The sequence below is a fragment of the Bombina bombina genome, chromosome 1 (genome assembly GCF_027579735.1).
Source record: "Bombina bombina isolate aBomBom1 chromosome 1, aBomBom1.pri, whole genome shotgun sequence".
In the NCBI taxonomy this organism is placed as follows: Eukaryota; Metazoa; Chordata; class Amphibia; order Anura; family Bombinatoridae; genus Bombina; species Bombina bombina.
In genome coordinates, this window is record NC_069499.1 from 397,815,918 (window position 1) to 397,840,530 (window position 24,613).

At 33.7% G+C, this 24,613-nt stretch overlaps 1 protein-coding gene across 1 annotated transcript in view; it reads right to left on the bottom strand.

The window, feature by feature from the left end:
* NEB (nebulin) overlaps window positions 1–24,613 on the bottom strand; it is a 262,192-nt gene that overhangs the window by 105,387 nt on the left and 132,192 nt on the right. The window contains 27 exon segments of the mRNA XM_053698301.1: window positions 74–178; window positions 547–654; window positions 1,144–1,248; window positions 3,199–3,303; window positions 5,550–5,654; window positions 7,367–7,471; window positions 8,710–8,814; window positions 9,044–9,148; window positions 9,716–9,820; window positions 10,312–10,416; window positions 10,548–10,652; window positions 11,258–11,368; window positions 11,719–11,817; window positions 12,485–12,589; window positions 12,685–12,789; window positions 13,373–13,480; window positions 14,343–14,450; window positions 15,523–15,630; window positions 16,589–16,693; window positions 16,799–16,903; window positions 17,429–17,626; window positions 17,913–18,026; window positions 18,309–18,416; window positions 23,153–23,257; window positions 23,334–23,438; window positions 23,610–23,714; window positions 24,303–24,500. Of these exon segments, the coding sequence (XP_053554276.1) occupies window positions 74–178; window positions 547–654; window positions 1,144–1,248; window positions 3,199–3,303; window positions 5,550–5,654; window positions 7,367–7,471; window positions 8,710–8,814; window positions 9,044–9,148; window positions 9,716–9,820; window positions 10,312–10,416; window positions 10,548–10,652; window positions 11,258–11,368; window positions 11,719–11,817; window positions 12,485–12,589; window positions 12,685–12,789; window positions 13,373–13,480; window positions 14,343–14,450; window positions 15,523–15,630; window positions 16,589–16,693; window positions 16,799–16,903; window positions 17,429–17,626; window positions 17,913–18,026; window positions 18,309–18,416; window positions 23,153–23,257; window positions 23,334–23,438; window positions 23,610–23,714; window positions 24,303–24,500 (3,045 nt within the window).

A 24,613-nucleotide genomic window follows, 5' to 3' on the forward strand; every position in this document is an offset into this window, starting at 1 on the left:
AAGAATAATCAGAATTATCAGTGCACTAAAGACATGTAAAGAGAATGTCTTTGTATAATAAAAGAGAACTTACATTGCTTATGGACTTGTAGGCTTCCTTGGCTGTCTTGATTTGCACAGCATCTGGTATAAGATTACAATGCCCTCTGCTCTTCTCATACAGCTCTTTGTATTTCAGCTGTAAAACAAAATAAAAAGTGTTTCTACACTCCATACTATTATCACAATGTTTTACATTTAGAAATATTTTGAGCAAAAATGGACAGGGCCAGAATCACAATTTTATACAAAATCAAGATGTATTTAATGTCCTTTTAAAACTGATAAAACAGCATCTAATGATCACTACAACAATATTACATGTAAGATATTTCAGTAGATAAATGTTTTAGGTAATGAAAAAATATTAAAGTATTTTCATTTCTTTTTGTATTTCCCCCCACCAAAAATACTGAAGCAATATTTAAGCACCTCAGACCTGAAATCTACTTTAGAATGTAATTTCCTGCCTTAGACTGTGGGTTATCGATTGTTGTAGATACTTACATCACTGGTCTTGTCTTTGACCTTGCGGGCGTGTATTAACATTGGTGTGTCATGGATTGTGGTGTATCCTTTGGCTTTGGCCTTGTTCCATTCCAATTTGTAAACAATCTGGAGATGCACAACATACAATAATGGTTTAGTATCCATGAATGATTTGAAAACAAACAAAATCAGCTGTGACACAATGTAGCACTGATGAGAATTGTGGAATAAATAGCTATTAAATAGTTTCAAAATGGCTGAAGTTGGAAACCATATTGGCAGACAAAAGAACTTCTAGTAACACAAATTTCCTGCAGCATTCACTAGCTACAGGATATACTCCAGTTAGAATGAATTAACAAAATTTGGCAAAATATCAATGGACAAAGTAATGTCCATACTAATTAGCTAATTATGGATAAATTAGCTTAGAAAGGAATCTGATAAAATTCAGTAACACAGGACAGATTACAGGGTATAAGACATTTATATTGTTAAAATAAATAAATAAAACATGGCCTTGGCTATGGAAAAATCAAAGGCAATGTTTATATTTTTGTTACTTTGGTATGTTAAGAGCAAATAATAAAACATAATATAACATATAATACTCACATCACTACCCTGCTTGCTAGCCTTCTGAGTTCTTTGGTGTTCTGGAGTGTCCACAACTGAAGTATATTTGTCTTTCAGTTTTTCATAGTTCTCCTTATACTTCCACTAACGAGAGATAAAATAAAAGTCAACGAAGACTAAACATCAGCAAAAAATGTTAACAAAAAGTAAATCGTGTTCCCTGCCATGTTAAAATTATAAAGATATATGCAATAGGAATACAACTGATTTATACAAAATATTTTCTATATATATGTGTGTGTGTATATGTATTTGTATGCGTTTGAGTGTATATGTATGTATCTATAAAATATCTTTATTATCAAAAGATGTAACACATTTATTGATGATAATCTATATGTAATAGATAAAGTGTTAAAAGATCATTTCTAATGACTACTTACTGAAATGATTTATTTTATTCAGAAGCAAATATTTCATCAGGCATCTAAATTTAAGCATTCCCATGCAAGCAGAGGGTTAAAACATATAGAGACATCAATGAGAAACATAAAACTCATCACAGATACAGTACATACAATGAATATAATTAGTAAGGTTAGAAGAATATTTATATATAAATATATAATGATACATATACATATATATAATGACCTAAAAGCCATAGTGTTGGGCTATAATGATAATAACAGTATAGTTTAACATGAGATAACTGCATTTTTTGGTTTAGTCTCAGTATAAAATAGGGCAAATACTAACTGTTTAGACTGTCGATATGGGGTGAATGGCCTTAATTAGCCTCCAGTGATAGTGCGATGCTGAGGACAAGTACATTTTGATTGACCAAACGCTAGATTTATGCTGAGATTGCTAAAAATTAACTGCAATGCCATATGCAGACAGAAATCCAGCAGACTTGCTATTACATATATTATACTTTTTGTTCTGGTTTAGGAAATTTTAGCCCTAAGGAAGGTAGCCCCATAAATGTCAAAATTGAGAAAACTTTGCAGAAAAACTTTAGATATATTCATTAATGTTATATGTATTTAACACCAGTTATTTATGAAGTTTCCTATATATTAATTTTGAGATGAAGCATCACACAAATATGCAAATGTGTTACCAACTAAAATATATATTAACATTGAGGATAATTGTTAAATACTGGAGCGCCATAGACCATAAAACCCCTGTTCATATTATATTCTATTTAATAAATGGTTTCAGTTACTGTATGCATCTGTGTGCAAAGGCATATATTTAAAAGGATTTTATTTAAGAAAATCTGAGGGAAGATGGGGAACATGTTTTAGTTTTGACACAAAAGCGAAAATAGCATTAAATATTATTTTAGTGGCATAAATGACTAACATTATTAACCTTGCACTTTTTTAGCTTTACACTTTATGCGCATATTGTTATTTGTTTTAATCATATGGCAGGAGTTGTTTTTTTTTAATATTAAAAGAAGCGTAACTCTGAGATGCCCTAACCATTTTTATTATTATTTTTATTACCTGACTCCACATGCCTGTATTGTAAATTGCCCGTAATATTTCTGGTCGTCGTACTTCATTACACCCATGTTGCAGTAGCATCTTGGCATTAGATTTGTACTTTTTCTGTTCATGCAAAAACCAACCAAGTACAGAAAAGACATGTAAACACAGCACTAGATCCCTTAAGGAAAGAATGAAGGGATTTAGGCATAAGTACTCTGCGTACCAAGATATAGCATGGCAAACAAGATATAGAAACAAGAGACCAAAAATGGTACAGTTTGATTACTTTGCAGTTATTGTAAGGTAACTATAATGTAAAACAAAATACTGGAGTCTCCTTTATTGGTCTCACCCACTTGTGTTCATATGTTTTTGTGTGAATATAATCAGATCTCTGTCCCATTACAACATCTGCCATGGTTATATCATTGTACCTAGAGTGTTAAAAAGCTCACTCAAACATTTTTGAGGAATTTGAGTGGCAAACAAATTACAACTGAGAAGACATCTTTCATTGATGACACCTAGGTAGACAGAAGACAGCTTGGCCTGGAGGCCTCCATAAATCAGTTCCAGGCAACAGTGTTACCTGGCTAATCTGTTCACTTGCACTCTTAGCCAGAAGATGTCTAGGATCATCCACAACAACGCTGTACTGCGTTTTCCCCTTCTCATATTCAGCTTTGTATGATTTCTGCTCAGAATAGTACATTAGTTATAGCTTAATAACATTATATTTTTGTATTTAAATTGAAAACTGCCCCCATAATCATAAACAAGATAGGAAAAAAAGGGAAAACAATCCTGGAAAAAATACATAAACAGATTATACATTGCAATATAAAATTCACTTGAACATTTTAATTATAGGTTTAACATGTTATTGTTAACACATTTTCTATTCTTAAGTTGCACATTGAAAGCAATTCTCCTATTGAAAAAGATTAACCACAGTGATTTATGAAATATTACAATATAAAATATTTCCTTAAAACAGTGCTATTTCAATATGCATGAATGAAGTATGGTAAATGATCTCCATTCTGTTTCAGCTTGTCATATTTACAAACATATGAATTGATATAATCCTAAAATAACTCAAAATAACATGACCCCAAAATAAACTACTATAAAGTACCTTATGGCACAGCAGAGAGACAATTTTCCTTTTTGTTCTATGCAAAACTTCAGAATTACTCTTCAGTCTTCACCCTCTAAGACTAATGCAATAGAATTGTTTTCAGCCTGTGTGTCCATTCTCCCACCTACGTATTCATTATACATCGCACTATGAGAATGAAAATTCATCTGCCGGCATCAATCTTCCTTGCACCTCCCATTCCTCTACAGTTTTGATGACTCTCTGTGGGCTACTGCTGTATTTTCAGGTTCTTAACACGTCTGAACATGACCTTGTGCCCTCCAAATTTGTATTCCCAGTATCCTCCTTATCTTTCAAATTCCTTTAACCTGTTCACACCCAATCTGTTTAAAATGAAATCTCTCCTCTTCCATCCCTCCTCTTAATCACTGACATTCTCATCACAACTTCTTAAATCTTTTGTAATTACTTAATGTACATTAAATTAACTGCATTTTCCTAAACAGAGTGCTATAAGCCTCAGTTCCTAAACCAAGCAAAGAGATTCCATTGATCCAGTCTGTATCATGCTGCACTATTCCAATGGCAAACCCAGAACCTACCTCACAAGCTATATATTATATAACCTGGCTGAATTTGTATCTCAATGGAACTAAATATGGTTTTGGTAACACTGACACTTTGTTTGGAAAACACAGATATAATAATAATTGTATTTGAACATATTTTATGCTTATACTGATGTGTGCAGCAAGATCAGATACATTGCCCACAGTCCTTCACATGCATTGTACATTGTATCAGTTTTCATAAAATCCTTTACATTCTTGTAATATTATCATGAATGCTAAATGGCTTGGCATTACCTATATTTATACCAAGATTGACTGATTATAGATGTTCATTTCTCTAACACTAAATTAGATAAATAGTTAAATATAAACCTAAAGGGATATGAAACTGACATTTTTCTTTCATGATTCAGATAGAGCAAACAATTTTCAATAACTTTCCCATACTTCTTTGCATCATTCTCTTGGAATCCTTTGTCAAAGGAACAAAAAGCATAGTTCAGCAAACTCCCCAATCTCTACATAGACGCTGTTTCAGGTGACAATAAAAAAAAAGCATCAGTGGCACATTTATAATCAAAAATATGTATGCCACAAAATTAGGCATAACAACATATGTTTTGGGTTTCACCTCTTAATCATACAACACGTTGTTATGCCTAATTTTGTGAAATAAATATTCTTCAATATATTTGTGCCACTGATACATACTTTTTTTGGATCCTTTGTTGAAGGAGCAGCAATACACTACTGGGAGATAGCTGAATACTTCTGGGAGATAGTCAATGGGTGCAGCCACCAATCAGCAGCTAGCTCTGACATAGCTCCCATTACTGCTCCTGGGGCTACCTAGGTATGCTTTTCAACAAAGAGAACAAAACAAATTAAAGAATAGAAATACATTGGAAAGTTATTTCAAACTGCGTGCTCTATCTGAATCATGTAATACTAATTTTGACTATAATATCTTTTTAATGCACTTTAATGTGAGACTAGTTTGATCAACTGTAATAACATAAATAATGATGACTCAAGCTGACAATTAGGTGCGACTTCAAAATTAATGTTGTGTTAAATAGGTGATTTTTTTAAATTGGGAAATGAAATATTCTATTTTATTGTCATGTAACACTAAAATCCACTCTCACTGCACACATCTGTATACGTATATATTTGTTTCTGTAATTATCCAATCAAAATATTAAGTGCTTGTTTCTTAAACAGTTTCACAATAAATGTAATGTTAAAACAATACCATTGACATACCTCATTCGCCAGCTCAGTTGCGTACTTGAAGTGATTAAACAGCGGTGTGTCAGAGGTGTACTGGAATTTGGATTTCATCTTTTCAAAAGACTCACGATACTTATACTGAAAAATAAAAAAAAACAATTTAGTTCTCACCCATTGTTTAAACATTTTAATGAAACTGCTACTTATCATATTTGTTGCTTAACATTTGCAGAAGCCGGTCCATTTTAGGTTCAGCACCTTGGATAGCGCTTGCTTATTGGTGGCTACATTTACCCACCAATAAACAAGCGTAACCCAGGTTCTGAACCAAAAATGGGCTGGCTCCTAAGCGTTACAAAGAAAAATTTGATAATAGGAGTAAATAAGAAAGTTGTTTAAAATTGCATGCTCTATCTGAATCATTAAAGAAAAAAAAATGGGTTTAGTTGTCATTTAACATCCATATGACCCACCTAGTCATAATTCAGGTGCAGATGCATTAGATATCACCAAGAAGATATATTTATGCGTGCATGCGACCTCAGTCACATGCTCTAATTTACAAATAAGTAGTGGGAAAACAGGAAGGCGCCAATAGGGTGATAACGTTTGAGACCCTGACAGGTAAGTATGAGAAAAAAGGGTACTCACAAGTAGGGCGGCACTTAGACGTGCCAAACCAAGCAGACCGGGACCTCAGCGTCGCCCGGGAGACTCAAAAAGGCAACAACCAATCGTCAGGCCGGACCAAATTCCGTGTGGCCAGTCAGGAGCACTGGATGCTGCCACACCTCTCTCTTCGTATGCCGATTCCAAACACTGGCAAGAGGATAGGAGATAGGGATATCACGTGTGAAGCTCTCCCGATTACCGAGAGTTTAGTTAACACACGCCAACAAACTGGATAACGAACTGGATAGAGGAAGGAGCAAACTCCAGCAAAGTTACTTAAACAAATTTATTAAAAAGTTTAAAAACAATGCATAAAAGCAACGCGTTTCTCGGCTACACAGAGCCGTTTCATCAGGCTGTAACAGCCTGATGAAACGGCTCTGTGTAGCCGAGAAACGCGTTGCTTTTATGCATTGTTTTTAAACTTTTTAATAAATTTGTTTAAGTAACTTTGCTGGAGTTTGCTCCTTCCTCTATCCAGTTCGTTATCCAGTTTGTTGGCGTGTGTTAACTAAACTCTCGGTAATCGGGAGAGCTTCACACGTGATATCCCTATCTCCTATCCTCTTGCCAGTGTTTGGAATCGGCATACGAAGAGAGAGGTGTGGCAGCATCCAGTGCTCCTGACTGGCCACACGGAATTTGGTCCGGCCTGACGATTGGTTGTTGCCTTTTTGAGTCTCCCGGGCGACGCTGAGGTCCCGGTCTGCTTGGTTTGGCACGTCTAAGTGCCGCCCTACTTGTGAGTACCCTTTTTTCTCATACTTACCTGTCAGGGTCTCAAACGTTATCACCCTATTGGCGCCTTCCTGTTTTCCCACTACAGATTTTCTAACCGTTGACATACGATAAAGAAGAGCGGCCTCACATCGGATTGTTTGCACTGACTTTCGTTTACGTCACCTTAGGCGCACCTCCATCAAGAACTGCTTTTGTTTTGATTTCTTGTTTCCATCAAATTTACAAATAATACAATAAACGTGACAGCAACAACCTTTTTTTGTCATATGACCTATCTCAAAATTCTACTGATGGATAAAATCACTAGCCTCTTACTATTAAATTGTTATAACTAAATATGTTTTGTATGCACCATTTATATAGCTACACACCACTAATGACTGTACACTCTATTAAAGTAATGATCATTGTTGTTCATAAGGCCATTATTTACTTACCCTGCTGTAAAGTGCTTTGTTCTGCCCTGCGAGGGCTAAATCAGGAGTATCAAATGCATAGCAACCAATGCCCTTCAGCCATGTCAGGTCTTCTTTGTACTTAGACTAAAGCAGAAGAATATATATACATGAAACACAAATCAGTAGATATACAACATTTTAAAGAAATTGCTTCATTGTATTGACACCTTTCTTATTGTCTGAAGAATTAAGAGATTATTTATGTTGCTACTATGTAGATACACATATACATTGAGGATGGATGATGCCCTTTGGCAGACGAGCAAAATTATTTTAGTCACATTAAATTGTAGATGCTCAAATATATAAATTGTGTTGCATTGTATCCTCATGTAATTGTTTTTAAATCGTAAACTGATTATACAACTTTCTTTAATTTACAGTTTTTATGATTAATTTTCTTGTAATGCTTGTATTGAACACATTTTCCCTAATAAATTGCCAATTTGTATTACCAGCAGAAACAACTTAGGTTATTATAATATTATAGTCTGTATTGATAAATGGCAGCATATATTTGTCATAATTAAAGGGACAGTATACTGTAAAATTGTTTTTCCCTTAATGTGCTTCCAATTTCTTTTTTTACCAACTGCAGAGTATAAAATGTATGAGATTTTGCTTTTTAAGGTTTATTTGTGTATATTAAATAGCTGATTTTTTGTTTTGAAGCCACAACCTAATAAAATGGGTTAAGCTTGTAGGTATAATCAGATCTCATTACTTTATCACATTGTGTACATATACATGCTTCTTTATCTTATATATGTCTGTAAAACAAAGACTAATACTTAGAGAAAACAATGAAAAATTATCTATAGCTTGGACCTAAGGCCAGAAACTTTCATAATAGGTGGGGATACCAGCAGCTAAATCAAAGATTTAAAATGCTAATATAAGGGTAAAGGAAATAATTTTAAACAATTGAATACACTCCAGCAGGTAAAGTGATTCATTGGGAACAAATTAAAAGGGAGAACATTTTTGTTTAAACTGTCCCTTTAAGGTTCACCAGGAAAACTTTCAATAATTAGTAATGTGGTGTAATATATATTCTTAGTTTTCTGTTTCTTGCCCATAATTCTTACATGTTTATATTTTAGGTAATAACATTGATATATTGATAGCATACGTTAGCGTAGAGCCATAAAAACTAAGTTTTCAAATCAAACTTTAGTATTGTTGCTTTATGTCTAGATATTGATGGAAGCAGCTATTTCCTGTGGAGTACCAAGATTTCTCATGCAGTAACATAGAGGCTTCTCTTGCTAACTCATCTCATACTATATTTTAGGACAAAGATAAAATAAAATAGAACTTACATCACTAATTGAATCAGTTACTGCACGGTGATGGTAATATTCAGGACGATCAGGGATGGATCTCCAAATACCCAGCTGGCTCACATACTTTTCTTTGTATTTTACCTAGGATAAAAAAAGTGCATAAGCACATAACAGTTCCTCTTCATTTTTTAATAATATAATTTCAATTTTATAATAATAAGTTTAAGTGTGACATTTCTAATATGGCTCACTATAATTTGAGTGAGCTTTAGTAAAATTATCATATGCTCTTTGATTCTACATAACAGTTTTTAAATGGATTATTTTCAATTGTTATCTTAAACACAATTCATAGTAGGAAGATACTTACTTTGCTGATGTCATCCGTGACCTTGCGATGGTAAACAATGTCCAGCGCATCTTTCACTGTGTGGTATTTGCCCTTTGCATGTTCAAATGTTTCTTTGTAGCGCAGCTATTAAAAAAACAAAACAAACATAAACGATAAATAATCAGTAGATAGACTATATTCAAAGTAACAAAAGAGTGATAATCTAAAGAAAGGAGAGGGGTTCAATGAACAATAAGTATGGGGCTGTGTCTGTATATATGTGACTAAATATGTATGGTTTCATAAAGATAAAACATTCTGGGGGGGGTCGTATATGAGCACATTTCTTACCAGACCTTAAAAACACAAACATAGATTTATACAGACTTCATATGATTTTAAAATAAACTTAAACCTCAGGATAACCTTAAATAACTGATGTTAGCAAGGTATAGACTGTAACTATATTGAAATGATTAACTAAACACAGCAATGATTCAAAATACAGGATATAATGAGATTTATTCTATATATAATAAGTGCAGTACTGTAAACTGTGATAATGTTATTAAAATTCTGGAGTAATTAGTATAAATGCATATTGGTTATGTCCCTTATATTTATTAAATTATATCCAGTATTATAGTTAGAGATCATTTTAAGAAAAACTTAGCTCAAGCATAGACGTTACTGAAATGATATTCCACTTACATCACTGGCATTAAGATATGCTTTCTTAGCCCGCAAGATGATGGGTGTATCTGCAACCGATGTGTGTTTGTGCTTCATCTTCTCATATTGGGCCTTGTATTTTTTCTGCAAGATTAAAAGAAATTGCAGTCAAACTGAGCTTTTTTTGTTTTTATACAGATACCAATATTACACATTGCCATTTAATAACATAACATATTACACCTTATTGTGCATTTTTAATTTGTTTATGTGTGAAATGTATAAGGGCTAAACATTCCAAATCAATTATTAAATGATTTCTTGCACTGAAATCCTATTCAACTTTTGTTCTTGAGAGAAATGGAAGTCAAGATTATAACCATCTTGTTGTCATGTTCAATCAGGTAACATAGCCTAACAAAGAGACCTGTTGAATTATTTGCTTACATTATTGATGCTTCAGGGGGTGCAGATCATGAGGCTGGACAATCATTTATTTTATAGCTAGAGCATACCATGTCCCTTGCCGTTTTAGGTAGTTTTTAATAAAGTTTTGTTAGGGACAAGAAACAATTCTGTGTACACACTATTGCAGCAGAAATGTAATATCCAATGGCAGTCATTAATCAGTTTACCTCACTAATGAGATCTTTCATATGCTTGGCAAGCTTAATGCTTGGCGTCTGTCCATCAGCATGGTGATGTGGTCTCTCTTTAGAAGCAACTTCCACATACAAGTACTAGAAGGAAAAACAATTAAATGTAACTTTTACATACAAGTATTGACATTTAAAAATGATACACACAATATGTAAAATTATTTTACAGATAAACATGTAATAAATATGAGCTTAAACAATCTCATTCTTACCTGACTTTGAATTTCTTGTCCCTTCTTGGCTCTTAGTAAGTCTGGAGTATCCAGTACACTTGTGTAAACTTGTTTTTGCTTATTGCCTGCTGCTCTATATACCACCTGAAAAAATATAAATAAATTATAAATATATATATATATATATATAAATAACAATTTATAAATATATATATATATAACAATATATAACAATATATATATATATATATATATATATATATATATACAACCACAGTTTGTCTTTTGTTCTCATTTCACATTAAAATAAAGAATTTAGTTGAATCATATGGACAGGCAGAGGCTATCATACATGGGGAGATAGTTGACATGCAGGTAATTTGCAAGATTATTTTTACAATAAATATTAGAGGCATGTTTACTTTATTAAGATCCCTGTGTATACTATTAAGGCCATAATAAGCTACTATTTGTCTTTCTACGCATGCATTTATTTATTTATGTGTTCCTGTTTCTCGTAAATTTGTAACATACATAATCACGATTTTTGTTTTTTTTCATAAGCTATTTTTCATATAGGAAATGTGAAAAAAACACATCATGAGATTCTATTTTAATTCAATGTTCATTTCAATGTAGCATTGTATTATTCTATATTTAAGTTTTAAATAAATCAAAAAAAGTGAAAATGATCAGTGAATAAAATGCCCAGACAGTGAATATGATTAGTGTATACATAAGGCTCTTACATCACTCAAATGTGTCTTTAGCTCCTGAACGGTCCTGTATTCTGGAGTGTCCATCACAACACTGTAGTTATCCAGCATCTTCTTGGCAGTATTGGTGTACAGGTATTTAGACTAAGAAGGCAAAAGCAAAAATGTCACATTTTTAAAAATGCAATAAAAAAAGTTTCTAGAGACTCCCATATCATTCTACCATAATCTACACTTAAAAACAAACAATATTTCAACCCAAATAGTATAATTTATTTGTAATCAAATCAATTACAAACTGTGATCTTTAATTAAAAAAATAATAATTGTTAAAAGGTTATTTGATTGCTGAAACAAAATTGAAAAAAAATTGTTAGATAAATATTTTGATAATGAATGCATTATGGAAGTATGATTTGATAGTGCTATTTACAACTCTGATATTATATTTTTATTAGTGTACTGAGGTTATTAGTACTGCAATGTAAACATACCCAGAGCTTTCGGAGGTCCCGGGCTCGCACCATGTCAGGAGTATCATACAAGAAACATCCCAAGCCTTTCATCCACTGTAAATCTTCCTTATATTTATTCTAGTCAAAAGAAAAGAAATAAAAAAATAATTAATTAGCATTCACTGAGTAGTGCACTTTTAGTTATATTTAATCTCACAGAATACCCATAACTACACAAAATCAGTTCATCATTTTGGACTACAGAATGGGTTGTGGTGGGAGGCTGGGTTTACATTGAATAAGGGAATTTAATAGTTATCAATTAAGGTGTTTTTAGAGGATTTTCTGTCCCATAGAAGTTGAATATGTTTGGACCACCATATTGCACTCTCATATGCTCTCCAGACATTATAGGCGGTAAGTGTTGTATGTGGGGTGTTGGAGTTTATGAAAGTGGAAAGAAGATTTGAATAAATAAATAAATTAGCCTAAATACAAAATAAAGGCATTAAATTCTATAGGGATAAGCATTTTTATTTCTTAATTCCATTTTAGATGTGCTTTTAAGAGACAGGGATAATGGGTACATCCTATTACAGATAAAAAGCTTATCAATATGTGAGGGTTACTTTTTTACTTGGGCATGAGAAGCTCTAACTAAACTCTTTCTAAGCTTATCTGCATAGGAAATGTTAAAAGGGAGTTAAATATGAGGTTATATTATTACACAGTGAGAGAGATAAAGGGGATATGATAGGTTGATAGGTAGATAGAAGGTATGAGGTAAAACTATAGTATTACTTACATCACTTGTGATTTCACCAACATAGCGGCAGTGTATGGTTTGGGGTGTGTACGGCATAGAAATATTATGTCCTTGCATCTTAAAGTAGTCTGATTTGTAAATCAGCTGAAAAACAAACAAACATATGAAACAAATAAATGATTTATGCTTTTAGAAGTGCATTAATACTACCAGAACAATCTCTGAAACATTAAACGTACATCACTGATAGCCTCCTGGGTGGCCTTAACCTGTCGGATTTCTGGAGTATCTGGTGTGGTATGAATCTTGTCCTTCTGCTTATGATACAGTTTTCGGTAGAGTCTCTGCAAGAGAAAATAAATTAAATAATTTATAACACATTAATACATATATACACATATATAGACATATATAGAAGTGCATTGGAGCCCTTTGCAGTTAAGTAGATGAAAACATGTTAAAGCATAGTTATGCAATATTCATATTTAATAAAGTTTTAAACTATGTATTTATTGTAAATATTTCACATTCTAAACATAGCAGAATATGTTTAATGTATTTCTAAATAGATATTACTATATTTATCTGAATATATCTATACCTATATATAATCATGTATATATAAAGGTATACATATATATATTGTACCAAAAAAACAACAACAGATATATGTAGAAATATGTATTTATGAATAAATAGAACATATTCTATTATTTGAAGAACATTGGAATGTAAAATATTAATATTTTCATGTCGGGTTAGCGCAAATGAGAATATACAATCGGGTTTGCGCAAGAGTGTGATTTTCTCCATTCATATTAAGGTTTCTATAATGTCACCTCTTTCCCCTCACGCCTCTAAACTATACATATTTAGATCATAGAGTCTTTCTTTGTATGGTTTAAAAATATATGCAATATCACCTACCTCATTAAGGATGTTGTTCACTTTCTTTATGTTAACAAAGCTGACATTGTCTGGGCCCAGAGTGTAAGATTTGGCCTTCACATGTTCATACAGTTCCTTGTATTTTAGCTAAAATAAAAGTAAATCGAGTGAATTTCATAAAGACATAAGCAACACATAAATCAAATTGTATTTCCAATTTAACAAAGTTTAATAGCTGAATGTTAGTGCATGCATTTGATATAGATTGGTTGAACAGCTAACGCTATACACTTTTTATGATTATCTAAAATTGTAAAGGGACAGTCTACTCCAGAATTGTTAGATAGATAATCATTTTATTACCCATTCCCGTTATTGACTAGACTTTCTCTTTAAGTAAAGTAAATGGAGTTTTTCTCCAATAAATACTAAGATAACAGAAAATATAAAATAGTTATTGCCTATAATTGTATAAGAATTATATTATACATTTTATTGTTAGTTAAACGTACATTACACAATAATACATTTTAAAAGCATTGTTATTCCCACCTCCATCTAGTCATGGGTTCCACCTTTTTGAAATCTATTTTACCCTACTTTCCAGTGCTGATGTGTTAAACATGTGCAACAATTCTCCTTCAGATACTGGCAGTGTGACCTAGGTTCCAAAATGGCGGCACCCATAATTAGAGGGAAGTGCTTGAAATGTATTTAGTGCATAATGTCCCTTTAAAGGGATATTTAAACATCGGTGTTAGATCAAGTTTGAAATTGTGCCTAAGATTTTCTGCATTATTTGACCATAGTTCAGTTATTAATTGAACATCCTTGTCCACCAGATACTTTGCATTATTTAACTGTAGTTCACACATACTTATCTATCAGATACTTTTCAACAAGTAGACATAAATATTTTGCACTATATCTACAATTTCCATTTAACTATATACAGATCTCATTACAATTACTGTGATTACGTAATCATGTTAATATACTTGATACTTACATCACTGCCAATTGCTTGGGCTTTTTTAGCTTGTACAATGGCTGGGGTATCCTTAGAAAGACTGTACCCTTTAGGAAGGTTTTTTACTCCAGCTTCACGATACAGGTACTGTATGTAAGAAATAAGATACATGGATTTTAAGGATAAGTCAGACCTGTGTTATAGAACATTTATGTAGGTTACCATGCCAGGATAGTAACAATTTGTATAAACACAGAGGTTAGTAAAATTAAATTACCCTAAAACACATTAAATGAGTTCATTAAGAAAAAGGGGCCGATTTACTATGCAGCGTATGCTGCAGTTTCCGTGCGAGTCTTCTGGCTCGCCGGAAACAAAAGTTAAGAAGCTCCTTAACTTGTCCCCCACCTCTAAGGCGGCGGACAGCAATCTTCCTGATCGGATATGATCGGGATGATTGACACCCCTGCTAGCGGCCGTTTGCCCGTGAATGTGCAGGGGGTGGCATTGCACAAGCATTTCACTAGAAATGCTTGTGCAATGATAAATTCTGACAGCGTATACGCACATTCATAAATCGGCCCCAAAGTGAGTACATGTTCACCAAAAAATATTGACACTATACTAATTTACATTGTTTTAAATCAGATTTGTCAATATCAATCTATATTACGTTGATCTATCTCTATCTATCTCTATCTTTCTATCTATCTATCAGTATATCTATATACAATTACTGAAATAATACAACTATATAATGAAGGAACGAATGAGTAAATGAATGAACAAATGAAGAAGTGAACCCAAATGAACCTTCACTAACAAAATTGCATTTTAAAGAGATAACACCCTACATTTAGCCACCAATTAGCAAGCACAGCCCAGGTGCTGAACCAAAAATGGGCCGGCTCCTTAGCTTAGATTCCTGCTTTTTCAAATAAAGATAGCAAGAGAAAAATTGATAATAGGAGTAAACGAGAAAGTTGCTTAAAATTGCATGCCCTATCTGAATTATGAAAGAAAAAAATTGGGTTTAGTGTCCCTTTCATTTGCATTTGCAAGGAGGAATTAGCACTGCTGGTGCCACCATGCTAAACTTTGCTATGGGAAACCACTTATAGTTATGATGCATAGTTTGTATTCAGAGATCCGTGCACTGATAGCTTGTAGACACAGCAAGTTTTATTTACTGAAAGAACTAAACTCTTAAAATACTTACATCACTACGTATTATGTTGGCATTGCTGGCTCTGTCCAAATCAACAGTCTTTGTGGTTGAAGACACCTTGCCTCTAACATTTTGTTCATAGTCAGAGTGGTATACAACCTGTAAAATAAGTAAAATTTGTATTAACTTTAATATTAATTTAATTTTATTATAATACTAATACTACTTCTTTATATATATATATATATATATATATATATATATATATATATATATATATATATAGTATGTATGTATGTATGTATATATATATATATATATATATAGTATGTATGTATGTATATATATATATATATATATATATATATATATATATATATATATAGTATGTATGTATGTATATATATATATATATATATATATATATATATATATATATATATATATATATATATATAGTATGTATGTATGTATGTGTATATATATATATATATATATATATATATATACATATGCTCAGGGATGCAGATTATGTAAGAAACTACTAAAAAAAAGAGCTTGCTGTAGAACATAATCTATAGTGAGAATAGGGTACAAAAGCTAACGGAGACCATGCATATAGCTTATGGGTCTAAATCATGGGTTGAAGAAGGCATTGAAACATGGACATCAGCTAAGGTAAGTAACTTATAGTAAAATATTAGCTGTGTAGAAACAAGAGAAACGTTTAGTAAAGTTGATGTTTCATTAGCCTAGTAGTTCAAGGCTGTAAGAATCTAGGACACTGAGGTCCAATTAAAAGGCAGCAATCTCCACGCTAGTTATAATTGCAAATATGTTCACATGTAGGTGTTCTCATTAAAGGGACCCAAAACAAAAGATATATATAAAGGACAATGTATTGAAGAAAAAATAAAAATCAATATAGAATGAGCCTTTGTTATTGGTGATAGGGTTGGATAAAAAGAAACATATTAAGCATCACCATAATCACCTCTGACAAGGAAAATGTATTATTCTTCAGCAGAGAATTACAAAGAATTATTGCAGCACAAATGCAGTACTGCTATATACAGGCTATGCACATGGAAGAGTCCTACTGAATACAGATACTCACATCACTGCTCTGTTTTCCGCTGGCTACAGATTGGAGATAAACTGGCGTTTCCATCACTGAAGTGAATGTTTTCTTCATTTCCTCAGCTTTAGCTTTGTACTTGTACTGTAAAAACACACATTGTTTTAATTGGTAAACTATCACAAATACTAACAATGCAATTAGGGTTCAACAATGTTCTGTAAATGTCTTCTAAGTTTTCATACTTACATCACTACGAAGTTCATCGGCATGCTTGGCATGAAGAATTTCAGGAGTATCCCAGACAAAGCAGCCAATTCCCTTCAGCCAGTTAAGATCATCTTTATATACAATCTAAAAGATAACAGCAAAAACATAACATTTTAAAAGTAAATAATAAAAGACAAGTAAATCACTGCCTTGGAAAGTGGGTGAAGTCCTAAAAAAACCTGTAAGTTGGTCATCTTGACTTTAAAAATTACTTGGAACCCATTAGTGAAAAGAAAAAAAGTTCCTATTTCAGGTTACAGCTATATTTCCCTGTAAATGTTCTTAGATTGCCAAAAATTATAATAACTATTTGTTGTAAAGAGACCGTAATCACATAGGGAAGAAAGAGTCAGAAAAAAACAATAATGACAGAAGAAAAATACATAGGCCACAAATACAGAGGAAATAGAGTTTCAGAAACAACTCCCATACACTATAATAAGCAAATATGTGTGTAATGCATTACATTTTTTTTAATGGATTTAAAATTAAAAAATAAATAAGGGTCGACTTGTAAAATCTGTATGTTTGCTTTATATTATAAATCTCCAAAACATCATATTTTGAAAAAGAATCAAAATAATAAGATTTCAAATGGCAAAGACGTACATCACTTAGCTGGTCGTTGACCTTGCGGGCATGGACATTCATCTGCATGTCAGGTAAGCAGATCCATTCATGGAGATATTTACGGTAGTTAATTTCACTGACTTTATCCTGAGTATCCCTAGCACCAACAATTTCCATCATATCAGGAGCAATGTGAATCTTCGACTTGTTCTTCTCATACACTTCTCTATAGAGACGCTGTAAGAACAAGCAAAACGTTACTTTGATGGATACTCTACTGGCTTAGACCCCCGAGGAAGAACCATTTATTGTAATGCATTATAAAGAACATTTTAAACCACTTTTTATATATATATGTTCATCCTCAATGTATTCAATATACAACTAGAAAACTAAACACAAATAAATAAATAATAAATAAATAAAATCAGTGATATATATGTGTGTGTATGTCTGTCTATGTACCCTAGCAAATACTCTGTCCTACGGCAAATAGCAAACCTGCATCATAATGCATACTCACATCTAGAGGGAGCTTTCCAACTTTAAGACATCTTTCTGTGGCAGGATCATCCTGGATACCTCTAGGTAAGGTGTAGAGTGCCTTAAATTTCTCATATTCCTCACGGTACTTAAGCTGAATGGGACACAAAAAGAATGAAATGGGAAAAGAATGAAATGGGAAAAGAATGAAAAAAAAGAAAGAAAGAAAGAAAGATAATGCTATGGTATTTCTGCTGAATAAGACATAAGAGGGATGAAATGATAAATGTTTAGAAGGTAACGATATGATTGTAAGAAAGAAAAATAAAGAGAAAATTGTGAAGAGAGTAGGGTATCATGCACAAATAAAAGAATAACTGTGAAACACACACTAGAGCATTGCTCAGTGATTAGAATTAATCATATAAGTACTTACCATGCTGGCAAGATGCTTATTCTGTTTGGCGAATGATAATGCAACAGTATCAGAAGGTAACTGGTAACTTGTGGCCTTTACTTTATCCCAGGCTTGTTTGTATATGTTCTAGAGGACGATAAAGACAGTTCATTTTGAGTGTCATGTTTTTGTATTTATCTGCTTGATATAGTATTATTTATAAGGAATCTATCAAGAAATTTGATGAAGATAACAAGAGTTTAATGTTGTCCATTTACTATTCACAAAAATAAAGAAAAAGTCAATATAATTACTTTAATTCTTACTCGGCTAGATTTAGAGTTTTGTCGGTAACGACCCGCGTAGCTAACGCTGGCTTTTTTCTGGCCGCACCTTTTAAATAACTCTGGTATTGAGAGTTCACAGAATGGCTGCGTTAGGCTCCAAAAAGGGAGCGTACAGGCATATTTAACGCCACTGCAACTCTCGATACCAGAGTTGCTTACGGACGCGGCCAGCTTCAAAAACGTGCTCGTGCACGATTCCCCCATAGAAAACAATGGGGCTGTTTGAGCTGAAAAAAAACCTAACACCTGCAAAAAAGCCGCGTTCAGCTCCTAACGCAGCCCCACTGTTTCCTATGGGGAAACACTTCCTACATCTGCACCTAACACCCTAACATGTACCCCGAGTCTAAACACCCCTAACCTTACACTTATTAACCCCTATTCTGCCGCCCCCGCTATCGCTGACCCCTGCATATTATTTTTAACCCCTAATCTGCCGCTCCGTAAACCGCCGCTACTTACATTATCCCTATGTACCCCTAATCTGCTGCCTCTAACACCGTCGACCCCTATATTATATTTATTAACCCCAAATCTGCCCCCCACAATGTCGCCTCCACCTGCCTACACTTATTAACCCCTAATCTGCCGAGCGGACCGCACCGCTATTATAATAAAGTTATTAACCCCTAATCCGCCTCACTAACCCTATAATAAATAGTATTAACCCCTAATCTGCCCTCCCTAACATCGCCGACACCTAACTTCAAACATTAACCCCTAATCTGCCGACTGGAGCTCACCGCTATTCTAATAAATGTATTAACCCCTAAAGCTAAGTCTAACCCTAACACTAACACCCCCCTAAATTAAATATAATTTAAATCTAACGAAATTAATTAACTCTTATTAAATAAATTATTCCTATTTAAAGCTAAATACTTACCTGTAAAATAAATCCTAATATAGCTACAATATAAATTATATTTATATTATAGCTATTTTAGGATTTATATTTATTTTACAAGGAACTTTGTATTTATTTTAACCAGGTACAATAGCTAAAATAGTTAAAATAATTACAAAATTACCTGTAAAATAAATTCTAACCTAAGTTACAATTAAACCTAACACTACACTATCAATAAATTAATTAAATAAAATACCTACAATTATCTACAATTAAACCTAACACTACACTATCAATAAATTAATTAAATACAATATCTACAAATAAATACAATGAAATAAACTAACTAAAGTACAAAAAATAAAAAAGAACTAAGTTACAAAAAATAAAAAAATATTTACAAACATCAGAAAAATATTACAACAATTTTAAACTAATTACACCTACTCTAAGCCCCCTAATAAAATAACAAAGACCCCCAAAATAAAAATTCTAAATTACTAAAGTTCAAAGCTCTTTTACCTTACCAGCCCTGAACAGGGCCCTTTACGGGGCATGCCCCAAATAATTCAGCTCTTTTGCCTGTAAAAAAACCACATACAATACCCCCCCCAACATTACAACCCACCACCCACATACCCCTAATCTAACCCAAACCCCCCTTAAATAAACCTAACACTAAGCCCCTGAAGATCTTCCTACCTTTTCTTCACCATACCAGGTTCACCGATCGATCCAGAAGAGCTCCTCCGATGTCTTGATCCAAGCCCAAGCGGGGGGCTGAAGATGTCCATGATCCGGCTGAAGTCTTCATCCAAGCGGGAGCTGAAGAGGTACATGATCCGGCTGAAGTCTTCTATCAACGGCATCTTCAATCTTCTTTCTTCCGTATCCATCTTGCAGACCTCCGACGCGGAACATCCTGCTGGCCCGACGGACTACCGACGAATGAAGGCTCCTTTAAGGGACGTCATCCAAGATGGCGTCCCTCGAATTCCGATTGGCTGATAGGATTCTATCGGAACAGCCAATAGAATGCGAGCTCAATCTGATTGGCTGATCGGATCAGCCAATCAGATTGAACTTGATTCTGATTGGCTGATTCCATCAGCCAATCAGAATTTTCCTACCTTAATTCCGATTGGCTGATAGAATCCTATCAGCCAATCGGAATTCAAGGGACGCCATCTTGGATGACGTCCCTTAAAGGAGCCTTCATTCGTCGGTAGTCCGTCAGGCCAGCAGGATGTTCCGCGTCGGAGGTCTGCAAGATGGATACGGAAGAAAGAAGATTGAAGATGCCGTTGATAGAAGACTTCAGCCGGATCATGGACCCTCTTCAGCTCCCGCTTGGATGAAGACTTCAGCCGGATCATGGACATCTTCAGCGCCCCGCTTGGGCTTGGATCAAGACATCGGAGGAGCTCTTCTGGATCGATCGGTGAACCTGGTATGGTGAAGATAAGGTAGGAAGATCTTCAGGGGCTTAGTGTTAGGTTTATTTAAGGGGGGTTTGGGTTAGATTAGGGGTATGTGGGTGGTGGGTTGTAATGTTGGGGGGGGTATTGTATGTGGTTTTTTACAGGCAAAAGAGCTGAATTCTTTGGGGCATGCCCCGCAAAGGGCCCTGTTCAGGGCTGGTAAGGTAAAAGAGCTTTGAACTTTAGTAATTTAGAATAGGGTAGGGCATTTTTTTATTTTGGGGGTCTTTGTTATTTTATTAGGGGGCTTAGAGTAGGTGTAATTAGTTTAAAATTGTTGTAATATTTTTTCTGATGTTTGTAAATATTTTTTTATTTTTTGTAACTTAGTTCTTTTTTATTTTTTTTACTTTAGTTAGTTTATTTCATTGTAGTTATTTGTAGATATTGTATTTAATTAATTTATTGATAGTGTAGTGTTAGGTTTAATTGTAGATAATTGTAGGTAGTTTATTTAATTAATTTATTGATAGTGTAGTGTTAGGTTTAATTGTAACTTAGGTTAGGATTTATTTTACAGGTAATTTTGTAATTATTTTAACTATTTTAGCTATTAAATAGTTCTTAACTATTTAATAGCTATTGTACCTGGTTAAAATAAATACAAAGTTACCTGTAAAATAATATTTAATCCTAAAATAGCTATAATATAAATATAATTTATATTGTAGCTATATTAGGATTTATTTTACAGGTAAGTATTTAGCTTTAAATAGGAATAATTTATTTAATAAGAGTTAATTAATTTCGTTAGATTTAAATTATATTTAACTTAGGGGGGTGTTAGTGTTAGACTTAGCTTTAGGGGTTAATACATTTATTAGAATAGCGGTGAGCTCCAGTCGGCAGATTAGGGGTTAATGTTTGAAGTTAGGTGTCGGCGATGTTAGGGGAGGGCAGATTAGGGGTTAATACTATTTATTATAGGGTTAGTGAGGCGGATTAGGGGTTAATAACTTTATTATAATAGCGGTGCGGTCCGCTCGGCAGATTAGGGGTTAATAAGTGTAGGCAGGTGGAGGCGACGTTGTGGGGGGCAGATTTGGGGTTAATAAATATAATATAGGGGTCGGCGGTTTTTAGGGGCAGCAGATTAGGGGTACATAAGGATAACGTAAGTAGCAGCGCTTTGCGGTCGGCAGATTCGGGGTTAATTATTGTAGGTAGCTGGCGGCGACGTTGTGGGGGGGGCAGGTTAGGGGTTAATTAATATAATACAGGGGTCGGCGGTGTTAGGGGCAGCAGATTAGGGGTACATAAGGATAACGTAGGTGGCGGTCGGCAGATTAGGGGTTGTGGGGGGACCTCGGTTGTAGGGGTACATAGGTAGTTTATGGCTGTTAGTGTACTTTAGAGCACAGTAGTTAAGAGCTTTATGAACCGGCGTTAGCCCAGAAAGCTCTTAACTACTGACTTTTTTTGCGGCTGGAGTTTTGTCGCTAGATTTTAAACGCTCACTTTCAGCCACGACTCTAAATACCGGAGTTAGAAAGATCCCATTGAAAAGAAAGGATACGCAATTGACGTAAGGGGATCTGCGGTATGGAAAAGTCGCGGCTGAAAAGTGAGCGTTAGACCCTTTCCTGACTGACTCCAAATACCGGCGGTAGCCTAAAACCAGCGTTAGGAGCCTCTAACGCTGGTTTTCACGGCTACCGCCAAACTCTAAATCTAGGCCACTATTTGTAAAATATGTATTTTAGCAAAGACTGCAATGTCTGGGGTACAGCGCCCAATAACATCCAAACATTGTCAATGATTTGCTGACTATAATAATATATACTATGTATTTATTTATTTAAATCATTAACATTTCCCTTACTTATTAAGCTTTACCCAATCTTCTTTAAATCCAGGGTTAATGATTGTTTGCCTATAAAGGTTCTTTTTTTTAATAATACAATTAAGCAATAATTAGTGATGTTTTGGACAGATTGACAGATGTTTTTGCCTAATCTATCTACTCTAATGAGCTCAGATTTATTTAATCTTAAACATCAAATCTTTCCATGAAATTATGGAATTCCTTCTTGGTATTTGTTTGCATTTCTACGCCTGGAGGGTTATTCCACATATACCCATACATGTTTCTCTAAAATATATATTTTTAAAATTTATTTCCAATAAATCCCAAGTCACCTTAAATGTAAACACTATAATCTTGTTCTATCATCTCTATTTTAACAGAAATATAGGATGACTCACATTGCTGAAAAGGTCCTTTAGGTTTTGTGTGCGGCTGTAATCCACAGTTTCCAGTACAGATGTGTACTTATCTTTTTCCTTGTTGTAGCTTTCTTTGTATTTCCTCTGAAAATAAGAGACAATAATATCATTGCCGCACATACGTTATAGTGACCCCAGTATTATACAGATAAGTACTTACATCACTGGCATTGATTGCACTCTGAACAGCTGTTAAATACACAGGTGTGTCCGTAACAACTGTATAGTTCTTGAAATTCTCTTTTCCAGGTGCTGAGTATTTCAGCTGCAAGAAAAAACAAACATAACATTTTTTTAAATCAGTTTTTCCTTTTTGTGTAAACTATATTAAAATAAATTCAGGCTTTTTCACCCAATTTTCCTACACACAAAACAATATTTTTTTAAATGTGTTCGGCAGATTATTTAACTAAACCACAAACGTTTGAATTCTTACTTGGCTTTGGAGACTATAGGAATTCTTGGCACGTAAGATTTCTGGAGTATCCCAGACAAAGCATCCAATGCCCTTCAGCCAGTTGAGATCATCCTTATAATACACCTAGAAAAGAAAAGAAAAATATGCAAATTGGAAAATATTAAGCTTAGTTAACTATAATAAACAATAAGCAACACAATGAGTTAAAATGTAACAATTCCTATTTTTAATTTTGTGTTATTTCTCTTTTATTCTCTTTGCTCCTTTTATGATATACTCTTATCTTTAATTTTATTGATTTATTGTACTAATAAGAATGTTAAGAGGGAGCGATAAGAGAGGGGGGAGAAAAGAAAGTATACCTCAAAATGAAAGGAAGTGAGTATTAAAGGTGAATGGTTATCTCAAAATGCACTCGAAGAAAAGGGGAAGGGAAGTGTATTTCCTTTTCCATACCCACTCTCTTTCAAATTATTGGATGACAAGAAATTGATGTTTAACTAAGATGTGTAGTGTATTTTTGATAGTTTTTTTCTTTCTTTTTTCCTTCTTTCTTCAAAATACCATTATGTGAACACCTTATACTTGAAACGTACTATTTGTTTGTTTGTTGCTTTTCGTTTTTCTTCTCATCATGCTAAGACAGATATTATCCAGTTTAAAATTATAATTATGTACCTAAGTAGTGTCTGCATAAATATGTATACTCACATCACTTAAGAGTTCATTGGCCTTTCTGGCATGGATAACATTCCTCTCATCAGGCAAGCATGTCCAGTCGTGGAGATAGTGACGATACTCAATATCACTAAGAATATGCTGGCACTTCTTGGCAAGTACATTGTTCAGCATATCGCCTGGAATATTGATCTTTGTCTTGTTGTCTTCATATACTTTTTTGTATCTCAACTTTAGAACAAAGACAAAAGTTGTATTACAATTTGTTCTAACAGCACCCTGGCCAACACAGTCATATAATTTAATATATGTTTTTTAACTGAGCAGGAGTTGAGTAAAGCCCA